At 33.7% G+C, this 19,719-nt stretch overlaps 1 protein-coding gene across 3 annotated transcripts in view; it reads left to right on the forward strand.

Annotated features, from left to right (window-relative positions):
- Nucleotides 1-19,263, forward strand: part of LOC149786805 (histone deacetylase 8-like) — a 126,338-nt gene extending 107,075 nt beyond the window's left edge. For 2 of the 3 annotated variants that reach the window (XM_089977310.1, XM_089977308.1), the window contains exons 8-10: nt 7,077-7,249; nt 12,893-12,987; nt 16,362-16,730. In XM_089977310.1, coding sequence (XP_089833436.1) covers nt 7,077-7,249; nt 12,893-12,987; nt 16,362-16,499 — 406 coding nt within the window. In that variant the 3' untranslated portion in view covers nt 16,500-16,730. Of the gene's footprint in view, nt 1-7,076; nt 7,250-12,892; nt 12,988-16,361; nt 16,731-17,344 lie in introns of those variants that run through there. The other variant, XM_089977309.1, reaches the window with a different exon arrangement.
- Nucleotides 19,264-19,719: the final 456 nt, after the last annotated feature.

Below are 19,719 nucleotides of genomic sequence, written 5' to 3' on the forward strand. Positions count from 1 at the left end.
GTACAAGTTATTTTTTCTTGAATATATTTGTATTTGTTTCATCTTATTTTCCGATGTTCACATGGCGGTTGTCAAATACTAGTAAATATTGCGTCATAATTCTTGTTTTATTGACAGGAAACAAGATCAAACAACCAAAATAATAATAATAAGAATAATAATGATTATTATTATTATTAAGCACCAATTATTATTGTTATTGTTATTATTATTATTATTATTATTATTAAATACCACTACTACTTCTAATCATGAAATTAATAGATTTTCCAAAAAAAATTCTTCCACTGCTGAGTCTGATTTTAAGTAGTTACAAATTTTTGTATTTCAGAAGTTTATGTCCTATATATTTTTACATCAACTTCAAATCTCTTGGTAACCTGATAAAATGTATGGTTTCTCTCTCTCTCTCTCTCTCTCTCTCTGTCTCCGTCTCTCTCTGTCTGTCTGTCTGTCTCTCATGTTCAGGACAGGAAGGTGAACATTAAAAATGAAAACTTAAGAAACTAGTTGAACATTCTCTTCTGAGTTTGATTGTTGAGATGAATGTCACTATCAGGTAGACGATCGTTGATGAGGGCAAGGTGAATATTGTGCGCGTTTACAGCGTACTCGAGGTCTTTATTTCAAAGTCCGATTGTAATATAACTTCTTGTTGTTGCAGGGTTTAACGCCATTTTTCAGCACAAGATAGGCTATACATGGCGGCGAGTATTAATGGTGGAGGAATAACCCGGGAAAAAAAACCCGGAAAGAACCACCGGCCCACGAGAAGCTACTGGCAATCTTTCTCACATACCCACACTGGCCGAATCTGAGACTCGAAACCACGCAGACAGAGGTGAGATGGCAGTGATCCGTAACGGAGAGCATTTTAGACCACTCGGCCACTCGGGGCCCCGTAACATAACTATGTGAAATTACCAGGATACCCATTGAGGAAAATTTATGAAATTCTTTCATGTTCAAAAATCTAACAACGTGCAAAGTGCGATACTGTAGAGCCAAACTTGAAAACAAATATAGATAATAAATATATTTGTATTTTGTACTTGATTTTTGACCATGAGTGTGAGTTATACTTTAGGATAATTTTTATTTGTGAGCCCATTGTTTAAAGATCTATATTTTTGGGCGTGATTTTAGTTAAAAGTAGGTTGTTTATGTGCTAAAATATTCTAGAAACAGACTTATTTACGATTTGATTGAAATTTTCCATACAAGGAGTCCCGTCAAAGTCAAGTGAAAATGTGTATAAATAAGGGGCTTGGCAAGCAAATAAATCATATTTGATGACTGTCTGGAATCCATTTGATATCAGAGTTTACAGTTGTTTTCAGACATAATTCGAGATGAAATAATTATCTAAAGTATTCATTAGAATTACCAAGTAATCATTGACTTTGGTTATATAGTGCTGTGGAATCATTCAATACATTCTGTATTCCTTCATTGTGGTACATCGGGACATTCAGGACTGTTGGAATTAATCGGGAGTATTATATAGTTTTGGACTTGCGATAGGGCATTTATGACTATTTGGGATTTAATTCACAATACTATAATTGTGAATTAATGTTTCACTTTGTATGATAGAGAAATAAATTGCTTGTTGATTTTTACTTTAATTGTTGGTATCACGTTTTTATGATACTGAAGAGCTAGATTCATAACTGAAATTGGTGGCTAATTTGTGATATCAATTTCTTTAAAACGTTTCAGAGATAGTAAAAATTGTCTTTAAAAGTTTATTTGAGTTTATGTCGTAATTTTCAGGGTCTCTTGTGCCTGTTTTACTTTCATTTAGTTAAGAAATGTTCAGCGAAACCAGAGTTCAAAATATCTTAGAATGTCGAGACTTTTGTTTGAAATCCTGCCCATAAAGGGCTAGAGTGTATGAAAAAGGATGAGTTTTTTTTAGCTTGCCAGACGTTATGATCTTTTGAAGCGAAATCCTCTTGAACAAAACATAGAATAAGGGCTACTTTGATTCAGTAATTGGAGGGAAAGGAATTTTCTGATATTAGTCCTTTGGGTTTGATTGATAAATTGATATCTGGTTTTGATAGGAAGTTAAAGGAATTATAGTTATAAAAGACCGAGCCAGATAAAATTGGAATTAAAAAAGCTTTAGCTTTGGAAAGAAATGATATAAAATATTCAGTAAGATGAGAAAGGACAGCTGGTGAGAGAGAGGAGAGAAAGAGAGTAAGCAGTATTGATATAGAGAATTAGAACCTACAGGTGGAGTTCTATTTCCTGCTCTTTCCATACGATTTTTGAGGTTTCGTGACCTCTGTTTCAAATCCTACCTAGGAAGAGCCAGAGTATGAAAAATGATGAGTTGGTTGAGGTTGCCAGTCGCTATAATCTTTCCGAAGCGAAAGCCTCTTGATAAAAAACATAAAATAAAGAATATTTTGATTCCGTATTTGGTGGGAAAGGAAATTTATGATATTAGTGCTTTCGGTTTGATTGTTAAGTCGATACCTGGTTTTGATAGGAAGCTAAAGGTATTAGTTATGTGCGACTCAGCCATATAAAATTGGAATTAGGAAATCTTCAGCTTTGGAAGGAAATGACGGAAAATATTCTGTAAGAGGAGAGAGAGGGAGGGAGGGGGCAATGCAGTATAGCTATAGATAATTAGAACCGACAGGTGGAGCTTTCTTTCCTGCTCTTTCCATACGATTTGAGGTTTTGATATTACCAGAAATATTGGGTTAGTACCCCCCTTTTAAGAATAAATAGTTGATAGAATTCTTGGGTCAAATGACCCCCTGATTTTCTTTTGTCCTTAGGAACCATTCATGTCAAACGGTTCTGTATCGCCTACTGATGATATATTAATTCACTGCCTCTATCATTGGAAATTTCAGGTCGATTGTAGAGAATGGCTTGTTCTAATTTGTGAAACCTTGTAGCTAGACTCCATTTGTGAACATTTATGTAATTTAAATAAGTTTAAAGGTATCTTACATAACATAATGAGTTAGTGATTACCAAAATTAGTCTATGTTAAAGTGCCAATATGGCACCGAATTCTGTAAGTCCACTCTAGTGTTGAAACCAGACTTGCGTTTGAAACGATGTGGTAGTCGCACTTATGGATCCGGCTTCCTATGAAATGACGCGTGGTTTGGATCCGACACAGTGTGTTGTTTTGTTGTGTCACTCAGATTACTATAACATGCAAATGACACAAAAAGTACAAAATATAAGGAATTTGTATTAAATTTCAAATTGATAAATATAATTGAGTAGAAAATAAGATTTTTTATTATTGAACTTGACTATGGCAATGCAAAGCAGAAATTTATCATTTTACAAGCTGTATAATAATAATAATAATAATAATAATAATAATTATTATTATTATCATCATTATTGTTATTATTATCATTATTTGTATTCTATTTTGGGTATGTAGAAGTCAGAATCATTTAGTAATAGACAGTGTGTAAAATGGCTAAAGTTTTTTGTATATTTTGAATCACTCAAACAGTGAAATTTAGTCTAAAAGAGAAAAATACTTTTGCATTGTTTTAAAACACTGGATTTTGAATGATCAAAACCAAAAGAATGAATCTGATAAAAAAAATCTAGAAAACTACTGTTGATAGGTGATGCTAGTTGATGATTTGAGTAATGAACTAGTCATCCATACAATGGTAAAATTGAGTAATGAACCAGTCATCCATACAGGGGTAAAATTGAGTAATAAACCAGTCATCCATACAGGGGTAAAATTGAGTAATAAACCAGTCATCCATACAGGGATAAAATTGAGTAATGAACCACTCATCCATACAGGGGTAAAACTGAGTAATGAGCCAGTCATCCATACAGGGGTAAAAACATTTTCTTTAGTATGATTTAATTGACTGATTAATTGAACCTTCGACTAAGTAAACTAGATATTTCCACATGAATAGCCTCCTAATGAACACAAACCAACACAAAATCCAGTTTAAAAAATGTTGCTCATGAAATTTAGATGTGGAAATGCTTATATTTCTATAAAACATAAAGTGTATCGAGAGGCAGAATATAAGGTGAATACCCAAATTGGTTTATAAATTATTGTGAAGTTCACTTACAGAAGAATGCTAGCATGATGAATGAGGGGTCACCAGTTTTGAACCCAAACTGGCTTTCATCCTTGTTTGTCCATTGACCTAAACAAACAACCACTTCCCTCATCAAAAGCTGACATCCACCATGATTGATTTAAATATATAAGAAAAGAAACATTTACTATAAACCTACTCTCTCAACATTAATGAAAACTAACATTTGTGATTCAAAACTAAAAGGGACATTGGAAATGGGGGAAGGGATTCACTCACATAAATAATGCAAACATCCTGCATAAAGGGTACCAGTTTTCAAGAGAAACAGGCTCTCATTCTGTATTGTCCATTTATTTGAACAACCAACCACTGTCCCTCTCTACAGTTAATTTCCAACATGAATAATCCAAATATTAATGCCCAAAAATGAAACCGTTTTCAATTCAAAGTTGATGCCGGTGGAGGGGGTAGTGGATAAAGGGTTTATCTTGAATCTCAAATTCATAAATCAGCGTAACTAGCTTCATCTAAAGGGTGATATGGTTTAAATTTGGAATTCGATTACAAAACATCTGCTGGAAATATATGTAAGCATTTTACAGATATGTAGAAAACAATTCATGCTTCTTGCAATGAATAAATTAATTATTTCATACCATCAACAATCTCTTGACCATTTGTTTTCTATTTAATCTTGTGGTCAGGAGATGACATCAAAAATGTAACCAGTTATTCTGAGAATTCTTATTTTGAAACCCAAATGTATATTACATGTACATTAAGAAATGGGGACAAAGAGTTGCATGTATTGAATTAGTAGATTTTAGTCTACATTTTTTCACAGGCACAGCAAGCTATTCATTTTAGCCAAGGGTATTTAATGCAGAAAATAAGAATAGTGTTGTTCAACAATTTATTTTCTATTTTACCCTCCAATAGAAACATTCCCTTTAATCCACCTTCATTTTATCACCAACTTTATAAAGAAAGACCACTTTTGGAATTGATGTAGAAAGCATAAAGTAACTGATTGCTTTGATCTTTAGAAGCCATTTCTTTATAATTATTTGTTCAGGGGTGTCTGATATTATGTTAAGATACAAAGTAATCATGAAAACAGATTCCTAAATGCTTGGAACATTCTAAGCTTGATCAACATTACTGATGATAAAGGTTACGTTTGCCTTTGAGGATGTCATGGAATAATTTTGTGGTTATTTTTAAATTTCTTCTATAATCATTTTGGAAATCTAAATCTAAAAAAACCCAAAATGCATAGGGAACTAATCCATATGACACAAAATTCTTCTGTCTAATTTAAATTTTTATCTAAGTTAATATGCCTGGTTATAATAAATTCACAATAAAGAATTCTGAATTAACATATTGTACATTAGTTACACTTAATTCGCAAAACAAATTTCTTGTACATGACAGACCTTGTAAATAAGGAAAATATAGCTTGTTTACTTGAATTAATACAGATATTAAGCAATAAGATGAAAAAATGTTAGTAGGCCAGAAACTGAATTATTTGAAAGAAAACATGCACTAAACAGTCAATTCATAGATATGATCACAGTTGGTATTATGCATACCATGGAGATAATCTTATAACGGTTTTTTGTCTTGAACCTAGGTTTGCAAGGTACATGTAGTAGTAGTTCTCCAAAGGTATTTTGATTGGGTAAGTATTATTAAAGAAACTGATTTTACTGGAAAAAAAATTGGTTTTGGTGTTCAGTACAGTTCATACTTACTGCAGGCACACTAGGAGCACATTTGTTCCTGTCTATACATTGTAGAAATGGAAACTAGCTCTAATTCAGAATTTGAAAATCAATATTTGTAGAATGATAACGTGAGCTATCTTGAGATATTAAGGGCTGTACTTAAGTGTGCAATAGCAGGCACTATTAGTCTCAGACACACTATAACCTATTTCTGGTTGAAATTTTAGACTTTGTCAGTCATACATCAAGTTTAAAAATGTTTTTTATTTAATTTTTTGTAATGATTCACTCTCAAAAATACAGGTTTGGGTTTAAAATGTTCATTAGCAAGACAGAAAGAAAGGGAAAAAAAAATACTGACCATTGACCATTTATCATCAGATATCTTACATATGCTAGTTCTGTAGACCAGATCAAAAAGCAAGTGTATTGCTTACTCTTAGGGCATTAATCAAAAGAGAAATAAGATGGCTCGAGATCATTGAGTTGGCTGACATCGCCTATTAGCCAAATGCTAAAGCAGATGAACTGTATATCTGGATGACTGTGATACAGTCTTTAAAAGTTTCATCTATATTAATAATAATAATAATAATGACCTTAATTAAAGAGGGTAACACAATTAGCTAAAAACTAATCTACCCTGAGGCCCGCATACAAAGGAATTTATTTATTTTAGCTGTGTCTCCGAAGCCACTGGATATATTGGGTTTGGAGGAAGGAAATAGAGTGGGCATTTCTAATCTCAACTGGAATACTATTCCAGAGCAGAGCTCCAGAGTATTGGAAACTTTTTTAAAAGAATTCCTTACTTGGTTTGGGAATTTTATAGTGTTTGGCAGACACAGATCGCAGGTGGGGTGTATTGCCAGGTAGCCTATACTGGAATAGTGATTGTAAATATTCAGGAGCACTGTTATTGGATATCCTGTACATTGTCTTTTCTCAAACAGATTCAGTCTTTAATAGGTAATATTTTAAACTTACCAGCTAAATTGTCCTTGCTTTATTACGGATCCTATTACTCTACCTTGGTCAAGTGCTTGAAGCCATTTATCAGTAAGGGAGATCAAGGCAGTCTCACATGAATGTTTCTGTCTAAAGCCTGATTGATTAGGGTGTTCCGTCATAGTTTGTATTAAACTGATCTGGTGGTTTTTGAGAATAAATTTAAAATAGCAAAGATTGACAGACATCATATTTTGGATGCACATACATACTATATGCTCACTGATGATCAGATACACTAAAGATGCACTGTACTTTTTAGGATCCTGGCTCATGTCAAGGAACGTTACAAGCCTGAGGTGGTGGTATGCCAGTGTGGAGCAGATGGAATTGCTGGGGATCCCATGGAATCCTTTAACCTGACCCCAGTGGCCCTCATGAAGTGTATCTACCTCTTGCTCAGCTGGAACCTTCCCATCATGCTCCTGGGAGGAGGTAAGAATTCCATTTTGTTTTGGAATATCTGAAACAGTAAATGCTAAATGTTTCCCCTATTTTTTTCATTGTAAGGATTGGGACAGATTCATACTCATTGATCAGATTAATTGTATCCAGTAAGGATGGTTCAATCCTTTCAATCCTACAATGTTTAGTGGCTCATTCTGACATCGTGACACATGACAAGATAAGCAACAGTATGACTGCTTAAATACATGTAATACTTTTTTGTTATTGAAAATCGGTTGTGTGTATCAGATTTTTAGAAAACTGCTTAGTTGGTCTCAGTTGGCAAAACACCAAAAGTGAGGCCACATGCCTGCTTAATAAAGCCCTGATATTTAATTTAAAAAACAAGCACACAGTGTTTTATTGAGCATATATACACATCAATCACAGTTAGATAATCAGCAGATGAACATAGTCTTTCACAAATGGCGGTTGCCTACAAGCATTTATGTGTTAACTTTGTAATTAGCTTTAAAAACGTGCTCTTTTATATGGTGCAGAAACTTAAAATTATCCTATTGTTAGCCCTAATTTGTGTCGAGCATTGTTTTAACCTTGCATGCCCTTGGGACATTTTTTTGGTCTTCGTCTCACAGATCAGACTTCTGCAGTACTTGTTAACCATAATTACTCTGTTACAGTGTGTGTCAAGAATTTAGCAGTTAAAATATATTTCCAAGTTTCATCCAAGTTTCAGTTTTATGGTTTTTTATTAAAGCATAAAATTAAAATTTGGAATTAAATGTTTCAGTATTCAGAGTTGTGGGCTTTCTGTTTACTGGAAAGAAAATGGCAATAGGGAAGGATAAATTTGGGACTAACAAAATTTCTTGGTGTTATGGGCATTCTGGTATTGTTGTTGTTGTTGTTGCTATTGTTGTAGGGGTTTAATGCCATTTTCAGCACACGATAGGCTATACATGGCGGCCAGTATTAATGGTGGAGGAAGAACCCGGGAAATCCCTGGAAAGAACCACTGACCCTCGAGAAGCTACTGGCAAGCTTTCTCACATACCCATGTTGGCCAGGCATTCTGGTATAATTAGGTTTGGTTTTGACATGTTTCACTATAATAGTAATAATAACAGTAATGACAACAACAACAATAATAGTAAAAATAATAATGAATTTACTTTTTTGTTTGTCGGGTACGAGTTTTAATGGATTTCTTGGTTATTCCTGATTATGAATTTAAAACCCAGCAAGAAAAATCACATGCTATGCAGAAAACTCCCTTTCCCATTTCTTACTGATTCATTCCTATTGATCAGATAAACTGAATTATGTGATAATTATGCTTCATTACTGTAATAAAATATTATCTTTTTACATGTATTGTTTTTAAATCTAGCACTCAGAGACAGAAGAGATCATGAGATGACCTCTTGTTTGTATTCCATCATACAGAGTTACACCATCTGCTAGGACAAGTTGTTGTCACAACTCCTTCCAACTTGGAGGATTACCATGAAACTTAAAAGACAATCATCTATAGGTCAAGTTGGTTCCTAATCAGAATCGTGTTGCTCAGACAGTCAGTTTGGCTTTCACAGCAGACATTCTTGTTAGCACAACTCCTTCCAAATTCATATCTACATGGGATTTTCACTAAAAACTTGTTTTGATGTCTAATATAATTGGTTCTAAATGAAAATGGTGCTGATCCAACATCCAATATGGCATTCATAGCAGCTAACTTGAAATTCTATTTATCACTACACCTGAAATGAAAGTCATGTTGATACAGGGTTTTCACCAGAAGACTTCTTATGATTAGTGGGTTAGTTGTATGAAATTGTTTCTGTTTAGACAGCCAATATGGCCACCACAGTAGCTATCTTGAAAATCATATCTCTATGGATGGTCATATCACATTGAGGTTTTCACTGAAAGACTTACGATGTCTAGTTGGTTCATACATGAAAATGATTCTGATATAGTGTCCATTATCAACACTGTAATTTCCACCTTAAAAATCTTGTTATTGTTATTTCTCCTCAGTGCCGACCAATCCAATAGCCTGATTTATTTAACTACTGATTTTCAAAGTTGGGCAAGTGAACTTTTCCAAGTTGGTAGTCTGGGACAAGCAATTTATTCCTGTTTTGAAACGTTGTGAATGCTCATATGTTAATACTTTAATCACTTTATCTGCCCATTGATTTCTTCAGGGTGTGCTGAACACTTTGATTCCACCCCATCTGTGTATACATTTACATCCATTATCACGTAGTTGGGGTCATTGATAATTGATTCATGTGCATGTTTATTACCACTTGACTGATTTGGGTTAAGCAGCCAAATAAAAACTTGATTAATCAAAAATGTATATTAGTAATCAAGAGTGTGTACTAGAGTGTGAGGCACTAGTTAAATTAATGAATGGAACTAACTGACTTTATCATTGGTTTCCTTTAATAACTGATTGCTTTTGTGGCTTTCCTTGTCACAAGATAGAATCCCAATATCCAGCCTTTGACACATAGCTGCAAATTCCAGAACATGGATCTCTGAACACCTTTTTCTGAATAAGAAGAATCTTCTGCAGTAAACACCCCTTTCCTGTTACCCCTGAAATTCGCTCTTACATATTCTAGCATATTATGATAGGCTGTTGTATTTGTAGAATAAACTAATTTTTTTAGTAAAATATGTTTTTTCGATAATACGTACCAGTCATAATCCAGCATACCCTCTGGAGCCCTTCCTTTCTTTACATCCTGTGAAGAGCAATCTCATCCAGTCTGGTAGTAAATGATGATTGATGTGACTTGGTACCATTCCCTCTATTCAAGGGGAGACCACTCTTTTTGATAACTACTTTGGTAAGCAGAGAACCTTTTAGCTATTTTGTCGGTAAAACCCAGCCAAAAAGACAAAACAAGCCTCTCTTTTTTATCTTGGGAGAGCAGATTTGTTAGGTGGTGGATCGACTCCATATATATTGTATTATTGAATAAACATATCTTACTTTATGATGAAGAGAAAGTGTCTGAGTTTTATTTTACTGGTCAGTTACTAAACATCTCAATGTCACAGTTGCAGAAAACCCAGTTTTAAATACCTAGCCAACAGTAATCTTTTAATAGAAATAAGATCCAGTGGACAATGATCTTTCTATAGAAAAAATAGGACTCATTCCTAAATCCATAAATTTAAATACCAAAACAATTTGTTTTCTATAAAACCAAAGTATTTGATCCCACTTAGTATTTGAATTTACTGTACTGATTATAACTTTCCTTTGAAATTTATGAAATTAAATTAACTGTTTGAAATTTATGAAATTAAATTAACTGTTTGAAATTTATGAAATTAAATTAACTGTTTGAAATTTATGAAATTAAATTAACTGTTTACATAATGTTCTATTTAGATAGAAACATGTTGAAAATATTTGGCGAGTTGTGCAAGTTTCATAGAAATGGGCACATTTTTTTAATTTATTTAAAATTTCAGCAATGAAATAATTTTGTTTTAAAAACTTAAAAGTATTCAAACAGTATAAATGCAAATAATTTCAAGTTTTCAATTAGGCTTATTAGGACACAGTATCATAAATCAAAGTTACGACAGAGATACAGTATTATAATAGTATAATAAATCAAACTAATGACATTGAGCCAAAGTACAGTAAAACTTGTCTTGCAAGACCACTGCTTTGTAAGACCAACTGTCTTGAGAGACCACATTTTCAATGCCCAAATTGATTGATTAGCATTGTGACCTGTTATGAGACATCACCTGTCTTGAGAGACCATAATTTTTTGGCAGATGAGGTGGTCTTTTAAGACAGGTTCTACTGTATTAAGCTAGAATAATAAATGAAACATGTGACATTGAGCCATTACTATGCTAGTATATTAAAACAAACTTGTGACACAGAGGTAGTCAATTAAATCAACCCAACAAATCTGTGATGATACTGATGGACAATGTTGTGGGTCTGATGTTGCCTGTTCATTAAAATGTGCAATTTTGCTGCATGCAGATCATTCCGGAACAAACCCGTGTACACTTTAGACACATACCGGTAATTGGTAAGAGCCATATCAAGTGCAAAATTAAAAATGGCCACAGGACAGATGGTTGTGCTATTCCAGGTGGATTTACAAGTCACCAAACATATATTTGCTTTTGAAATATAATCTACATGTCACAGAAAGAACCCTTCAGCCAACGGTAGGTGCACAGGCACGAGATATACCAGTAAGTGTATAAAATGTACACTGATGTGTGCAGTCAAATTTGGACGCTGATACTTGCAGCTTTTAATAAATAGGTGATATCAGCCCCTCACCCAAACATCAATATCATCACGGGTGAAGAGCTGACTTATTGGCCTAATACAGAGGCACAGTATTACAATAGTATAATAAATCAAACTGATGACATTGAGGCACAGTATTATAATAGTATAATAAATGAATATGTGACATTAAGACTGTACTATGCTAGTATATTAAATCAAACTTGTGACACTGAGGCACAGTATTATGCTAGTATAGTAAATGAAATATGTGACACTGAGACTGTACTATGCTAGTATATTAAATCAAACTGATGACACTGAGGCACAGTATTATGCTAGTATAATAAATAAAACATGACATTGAGACTGTACTATGCTAGTATATGAAATGAAACTGATGACACTGAGGCACAGTATTATGCTAGTATAATAAATAAAATGTGACATTGAGACTGTACTATGCTAGTATATTAAATCAAACTGATGACACTGAGGCACAGTATTATGCTAGTATAATAAATAAAACGTGACATTGAGACTGTACTATGTAGTATATTAAATCAAACTGATGACACTGAGGCACAGTATTATGCTAGTATAATAAATGAAACGTGACACTGAAACTGTACTATGCTAACTGATGACACTGAGGCTCAGTATTATGCTAGTATAATAAATGAAACATGTGACATCGAGACTGTACTATGCTAGTATATTAAATCAACTTGTGACATAGAGGCTCAGTATTATGCTAATATAATAAATAAAACGTGACATTGAGACTGTACTATGCTAGTATATTAAATGAAACTGATGACACTGAGGCACAGTGTTATGCTAGTATAATAAATGAAACATGTGATATTGAGACTGTACTATGCAAGTATATTAAATCAAACTTATGACATTGAGACACAGTATCACAATAGTATATTGAATCAAACTTATGACATTGAGACACAGTATCACAATAGTATGTTAAATCAAACTTAAGACATGGAGACACAGTATCACAATAGTATGTTAAATCAAACTCAAGACATGGAGACAGTATCACAATAGTATAACAAATCAAACTCAAGACATGGAGACACAGTATCACAATAGTATATTAAATCAAACTCAAGACATGGAGACACAGTATCACAATAGTATAATAAATCAAACTCAAGACATTGGGGCACAGTATTATGCTAATATAATACACATAAATCTATTTTGTGACTTTGAGACTGTATGACACTATTATAATAAATCAAAGTTATGAAATTGATGTATGGTATCAAACTAACATAACTGTTTATGAAACAAATTAATCTTTAATTTCATGTTATGAATATATTTCTTTAATTGATTTTAAAATTGGCTTTCTTTTGTAGGAGGGTACCATCATGCCAACACTGCACGCTGTTGGGCCTACATTACAGGTGTAGTTTTAGGTAGAAAATTGGGATGTGAAATTCCTGACCACAAGGTTAGTTATAACTTGTTATGAGCTGTTAATCAAGATTATATTTACCATAGAAGAAATACCGGTTCAGATAGTCTTGTGAAATTCTGGAAAACAAATTTGTTAGACTTCCTTGATTTGAATAAATAAGATAGGTCAGTAGTGAAATGAAATATCAAGGAATTCAGTAACTAGTGTCAGATGTCAAAACATTGCTATGGTAGTTTTCTGAGTAAGTGGTTTATAAATAAGCATTAGTAGTATGCAAAGAATTTAAACTGATAATAGGACTGTTCACCCAGTTCATATATAGTATATACTCATAAATCAAGTATAGCTGCAAACAACATATACCTTGATCTCCTGTTACATAGTTGTTGAATTCAGATGTTTGTAGACAAAACATTATAAAATGGGTTTGGAACATGGAAAATTGATCCATCCCAAATAACTTCAATAGCTCCAGTTTCTAGATCAGCTAATTTATGAAAATTTACATATTTGTAAACATAAATTATTACAGGTCCTTCCTCATGATTTTTCATATCACATCTTTATTACACAAAACCACTGAGATGTAGTTTTTCATTATCAGGAAAGTTTCACTGATGCCCAAGATTGTTTTAGGCACTTTTTCTTGCAGAATGAGCCTAAATTTATCTCGCTTTGGAAAGAAAGGCTTTATATTTAAATTAGCAATTAGCTTCAATTTATCTAGCTTTGACAAGATGTGCCTTATATTTAAATTTGCAATTAGCTTCAATTTATCTAGCTTTGGAAAGAAATGCCTTATATTTAAGTTAGCAATTAGCTTCAATTTATTTAACTTTGACAAAATGTGCCTTATATTTGAAGTACCAGTTAGGTTAAATTTACCTGGCCTAATGGCAAGATGTGCCTTGTATTTAAAGAAGCAATTAGCTTTAATTTATCTAACTTTGGAAAGAAATGCCTTATATACAAATTAGCAATTAGCTTAAATTTATCTAGCTTTGGCAAGATGTGCCTTATATTTAAATTAGCAATTAGCTTCAATTTATCTTGCTTGCCTTTTATTTAAATTAGCAATTAGCTTCAATTTATCTAGCTTTGGCAAGATGTGCCTTATATTTAAATTAGCAATTAGCTTCAATGTATCTAGCTTTGGCAAGATGTACCTTATATTTAAATTAGCAATTAGCTTCAATGTATCTAGCTTTGGCAAGATGTACCTTATATTTAAATTAGCAATTAGCTTCAATGTATCTAGCTTTGGCAAGATGTACCTTATATTTAAATTAGCAATTAGCTTCAATGTATCTAGCTTTGGCAAGATGTACCTTATATTTAAATTAGTGATTAGCTTCAGTTTATCTAGATTTTGGTAAGATGTGACTTGTATTTAAAGTAGCGATTCTAAAGCCTTTCTTTTCTAGATCCAAAAGTGTGGTACTATTTACACTGATTGTTGTATTCATTCCATGATTCTGTACAGTATGGGATATGGTATATGTAATACATTGGGAAGCATTTGAAATGGCTTCAGAATTTTCCTGGGAATTGTTATATAAACATTTTTTCAGTTTAGTACCAGCAACATTTATTAACTTTGTGCTATTTTGGATTGTTGGCATGCTACTGATAGGTTGATGCATTTAAGCTGGACAAGTTTAAATGTAACTGATTTGATCAACCTTGTCTATAATCTTGTCAACTGTAAATGTATTTCCTGTCTTCTTTACACAACTTTATCTCTAATATTAAAATTTACATTTACTGTCTTTTCTGCAAATACAGGTGTTACCCCAAGAGAGTTTACATTTTTCATTAGTTTAATGATCATTTATAACACATCAGTTATCACATAGTATGTGTATATGTGTGGTTTGGAGTTTTAACATAGCTTTAAAAAATTTGTAGTCATATCACTACGATGTCTGCTGTGTGACAGTTTATAATGATATCTGGCACTGGGGCATCATGCCGCAGACATGTAGCAGCATGTCCCACCCAGTTACATTATCCTAACACAAGGCCAACCAGTCCTAGCCCTAACCTCTTAATGCTGAGCGCCTAGCGAGGCAGATGCTAGTACCATTTTTTATAAGTCGTTGGTCACTCAGCTTGGGTTCAAACCCATGACCTCCCTCATCTGAGGCAGACACTCTAACCACAAGGCTACCGGGGCAGTCATCACAAAGTATTATATATAGTTTTTTTTTGTATTTACATTTATATTTACATAGGGAAACATGCATGAATTATGACATTATTATCTTTGCCATGCCATCAGTTGTATAATGAACAGATTGTTTGTGGCCATTTTGTCCACACAGAAACCATTTCACTGGTTGCCAGTGTTTGCATACATTGGTAGATTTTAATACAAAATTAGATTTATTTTAGTTACTGTATACGAAAACATGTGGAGTCGAGTGCAGCTATTTGCTATAGTCAGCAGCCAATCAGATCATGTGTAATCAAGTCCTGTTCTTTACAATATTTGACCATCACATGTGCACAAAGAACAACATCTTGATGACCGGGAACATTATTGGCTATGTGATATGTGTCAGATCTTTGTTATAAATTTGTTAATTTTTCAGTTTCTTGTTGTGACTGGACAGACTAGTCTGTATCTCTTATGTGTTCATTATTTTTTTTTTTTTTTTGTTTGTTGTTTTTGTCACCACAGATAGTCCAGTTGACTACTGTAGCTTCAAGAAAAATGCCAGGAGTCCCCGATATTTATTGCATGCCATGGGTGACAGAAGTATAATGTTGAACCCTCTTCCCTAAATAAGTTTTGTATAACACATGTAAGAATCAACAAGTTGTTTTCAGTTTTCAGAAGAAGAAAAAAAAGCACACTCTTAACATAGTCATGAAACAAATTTTATAATTTTCCATTTTTATTTTTTTAAAAATTATTCCCATCCATTGCCAGAAATCCAAGACCAGCCCATTTTCATCTATCTGAGAGAAGACAGTTTATATGTATTGTACCTTCATTATTAATCAATGAAATAAGCTTGTAGCAAAGAAAAAAGTATACACCATTTTGTTTATTGACCAGTCATAAAAATGTGTGTATACATGTAGTTCCATTGCATACATGTACATTAGTAATTGGGGCCGCGAGTGGCCGAGTGGTCTAAAGCACTCACCGTTCTGGATCACTGCCATCTCACCTCTGTCTGCGTGGGTTCGAGTCCAAGGCTCGGCTAACGTGGGCATGTGGGAAAGCCTGCCAGTAGCTTCTCGTGGGTCGGTGGTTCTTCCCCTGGGTTTTCCAGGGTTCTTCCTCCACCAGTTATACTGGCCACCATGTATAGCCTATCTTGTGCTGAAAAATGGTGTTAAACCCTAGAACAACAACAACAACATCAGTAATTGTTTTATTTTTATTATTATGACAGTTTTTAATGGAATACGGTCCTGATTACGAACTTCAAATAGAAGTGGGGAACATGAAAAACCACAATTCAAATGAATATCTGCAAAGAGTTTACAGACAAGTTACTGGTAAGTTATTTCACATCTCTGACCCTGTTTGATTAACAGTTAGGGAATTTTGATGACAGTTGATTGTTGAATTAAATGATTGATGCATTTAAATATAAAAAATGAAAATTGTGAACTGGTGTTCCTTATAGTACATCAGATTTACATATTTGCATGCAAATGTAAATTTTTTAAATAATGAACATTTTGTCTAATCTACCTAACAAAAAGTTTGATTTAACAGCCTTGGTACCATATTTTAAATGCAGGGTTTAATATGAGAACCATATGTCATCTTAGAACTTTGCCAGTGACATTAAGTCCTTTTTTGTTGATGAAAGAGAATCTCTCATTGGAGCTGACTTGATCAAGTTTATGAATTTATAGTTGTGTTTTGTGAGGATTTGTGTATTATTATTTTTCACTTGTAATCATAGCATCTTCACATTTGTCATTGTATACTTGCAGTCAAAAGCAAATGTTAATTAGATTTAGTTGAAATGACCTTCACAGGGTGTTTTACTTAACAGCAAATGTGAGGAATGTACATGTCAGCCATTTTTGTTCCTGTACTAGGCATTTTATTTCGTTTTCACAACTTTAAACCCAGAATTTCAAAATAAAACTAGATTATACTTAGAAGATTTTTTGTTTATTTTGACAATTGCCATTTGTAAAACAATAGACTTGCTGAAGTATATGAACAATTTTTATAGATGTAGATTTAACCAATATCAGATTTAAAGGTTTTAGTAGGGCAGCAAAGGAGATTGCTGTTTAAGGTTAAATATTATAACTGTAATACTAAATTCTTCTATATAAAAGTAAGAAAATTTTCTGCAATAACTTCCAATATATTAATCTATACTAATTTGTTCCTAATATATTTTGTTTCCAGAGAACATTTCTCATATTGTGTAGCAAGAAGTTGACAAAATAATTCAATAATGGAAGGATATTTGCTGAAGAAGACCTGCCCTAAACCTGAATAGAAAGTTGCAGCATAACGGAAAGGAAACTTTTCATCAGAGTCGATCATTACATTATGTCATGCACTGCTGCTAGGTTTTTAAAATATTGTCCATTTATCTTGTATATGATCTTGCATGTGGAAAATTAACTGACATTGGTAATATTTAGTGCCGGTCTAGTTGGTTCCAAATGAAACTGGTGCCAATTTGATCTCAAGTATGGTTAGTAGCCATCTTGAGGATTCAGCCACTGTGGGTATGTGAGAAAGCATGCTCGTGGGTCGGTGGTTCTTCCCAGGGTTTTCCCGGGTTCTTCCTCCACCATTAATACTGGCCACCATGCATAGCCTATCTTGTGCTGAAAAATGGTGTTAAACCCCACTCTTCCTGAAGGAATGATCATATGAACATGAAGTTTTCACAAAAAGACTTCTAATGATCTCTAGTTGATTCTAACACAAAATGGTGACATCAAGACATCCAGTATGGCACTATGGTGGCAATCTTGATAATCATGTTATTGATACTCCTGAACATATGGAAATAACAGTATAATGGTTTCACTGAATGGTTAATTATGATATCTACAATGTTCCTTAATGAAAATGGTTTGATTTGACATCCAGAATGACCACCTTGGCAATCAGCTTAAAATTATTGTCTCATCTGCTCCAAACAGTTATATCATTGTGTGGCTTTCAGTAAAGACTTTTTACTTTGATTTTTTTGTGTATGGGTTTAACGCCATTTTACAGCACATGATAAGCTTATACATGGCAGCCAGTATAGCTGGTGGAAGTATTTCCCCAGGAAGAACCACTGACCTATGGGAAGCCACGTTGGCTAAACCAGAGATTTGAACCCACACAGACAGAGGTGAGATGGCAGTGATCTGTAAAGACAAGTGCCTTAGTACACTTGGCCACCCTGGGCCCCCTTCTTATGACTTCAGGTTAGTCCTAAATGGAAATGGTGTCCATTTGACATGACCTCAGATATCTAATATTGGTTGTTATGGTGGCTGTCATTACAATCTTATTATTGCTTATCAGATGGTCATACTGACTGGGGGTTTCACAGAAATAGATGATGTCTTCTTTGCCCTAAATGAAAATGATACCAGTCTGAAATCCATAATTGTCATGATCATAGTCATCTTGAGACTCTTGTTACTGCCACTGCATGTCAGACTGATCTAATAACTGCAGTTTTGTGAAGAAATTTGACAACCAAGTCATTGTTTGCCCTTTTGTATGTCATTGAGCTTATGATGACAGTGACTTGTACAAGTGAATTTTGACCCAACCTTTTATTTACAGAGACTGGTCAAAATGGGTAGCCACTCTAGTTAGAATAGTCTACATCAATCAGCAGAATGTGAGTAAAAAGGACACTGTATGGATAAGAATTAATGTCAACTTGAGTTTTTCTGTTTACACTAATCCAAAACTTGACTAGTATGCAGTTCTAAATTGAAGGTAGCACTGGTGATTCTAAATAAGAAATAGACAGATGGACATGAGTAGGTGATAATTAATTTATAGGAGACAAAATATCTAGAATTTTATGCTTTACAATTCTTAAACTTTTATAAAGGTTTCAAAAAAGGGGTATGCAAGAAAATGAGAATGAAGCAGGAGACCAAAAGTCAGAAGCAAACTGTTGGTAATTTTCTTTCTGATCTTGTTCATTGCAGTTTTTGACACTCACAGAAAGTGTTTGCCTGACTGGACACATAATCTATTGATCTGTCAGTGTTTGTATTTCTGAAATCATTGTCAGCAGAAAACTAAAGAATGCAGGACTTGGGGGGTGCACTTTAAGGAGGAAGACAAACAATTTTGCAGCAAAAAGTTTAAAGAAAAATATAATAGGACACCATTAATGTTGTTTTATGGACAAAGATTAAATGTTTGTACAAAGAAAACCCAATGAAGATGGCAACCAGAGTGTCAAGTCCAAACAGGGTACACATGCCATTTAAGAACATTTCAGCATTGTTTCAGGGGATGCATTAAAATCTGATTCCAGGAAGGGAAAAATTAACTCTGACAAGTGTATCAGCATCATTGATGAAAATTTATGTCAGTTATTTTGCACAAGAATTAAAAGATGGGGAGTGAGCCATGGTGGCTCAATGGTTAGTGTGCCAGACTCCCAACTGAAAGGGTGCAGGTTCAGATCCTACCATTGGACCAATCTGAGATGGCTACTGTGGCATGTCCTTCAGGAAGGCAATTTACTGCTATTGCTTGGCACTAAATAACCGAATTGTGTTGCTGTGCCATAAAGCATCAAACCA

This window comes from Sinohyriopsis cumingii, chromosome 12, assembly GCF_028554795.1.
Source record: "Sinohyriopsis cumingii isolate HCF-2022 chromosome 12, ASM2855479v2, whole genome shotgun sequence".
NCBI lineage: Eukaryota > Metazoa > Mollusca > Bivalvia > Unionida > Unionidae > Sinohyriopsis > Sinohyriopsis cumingii.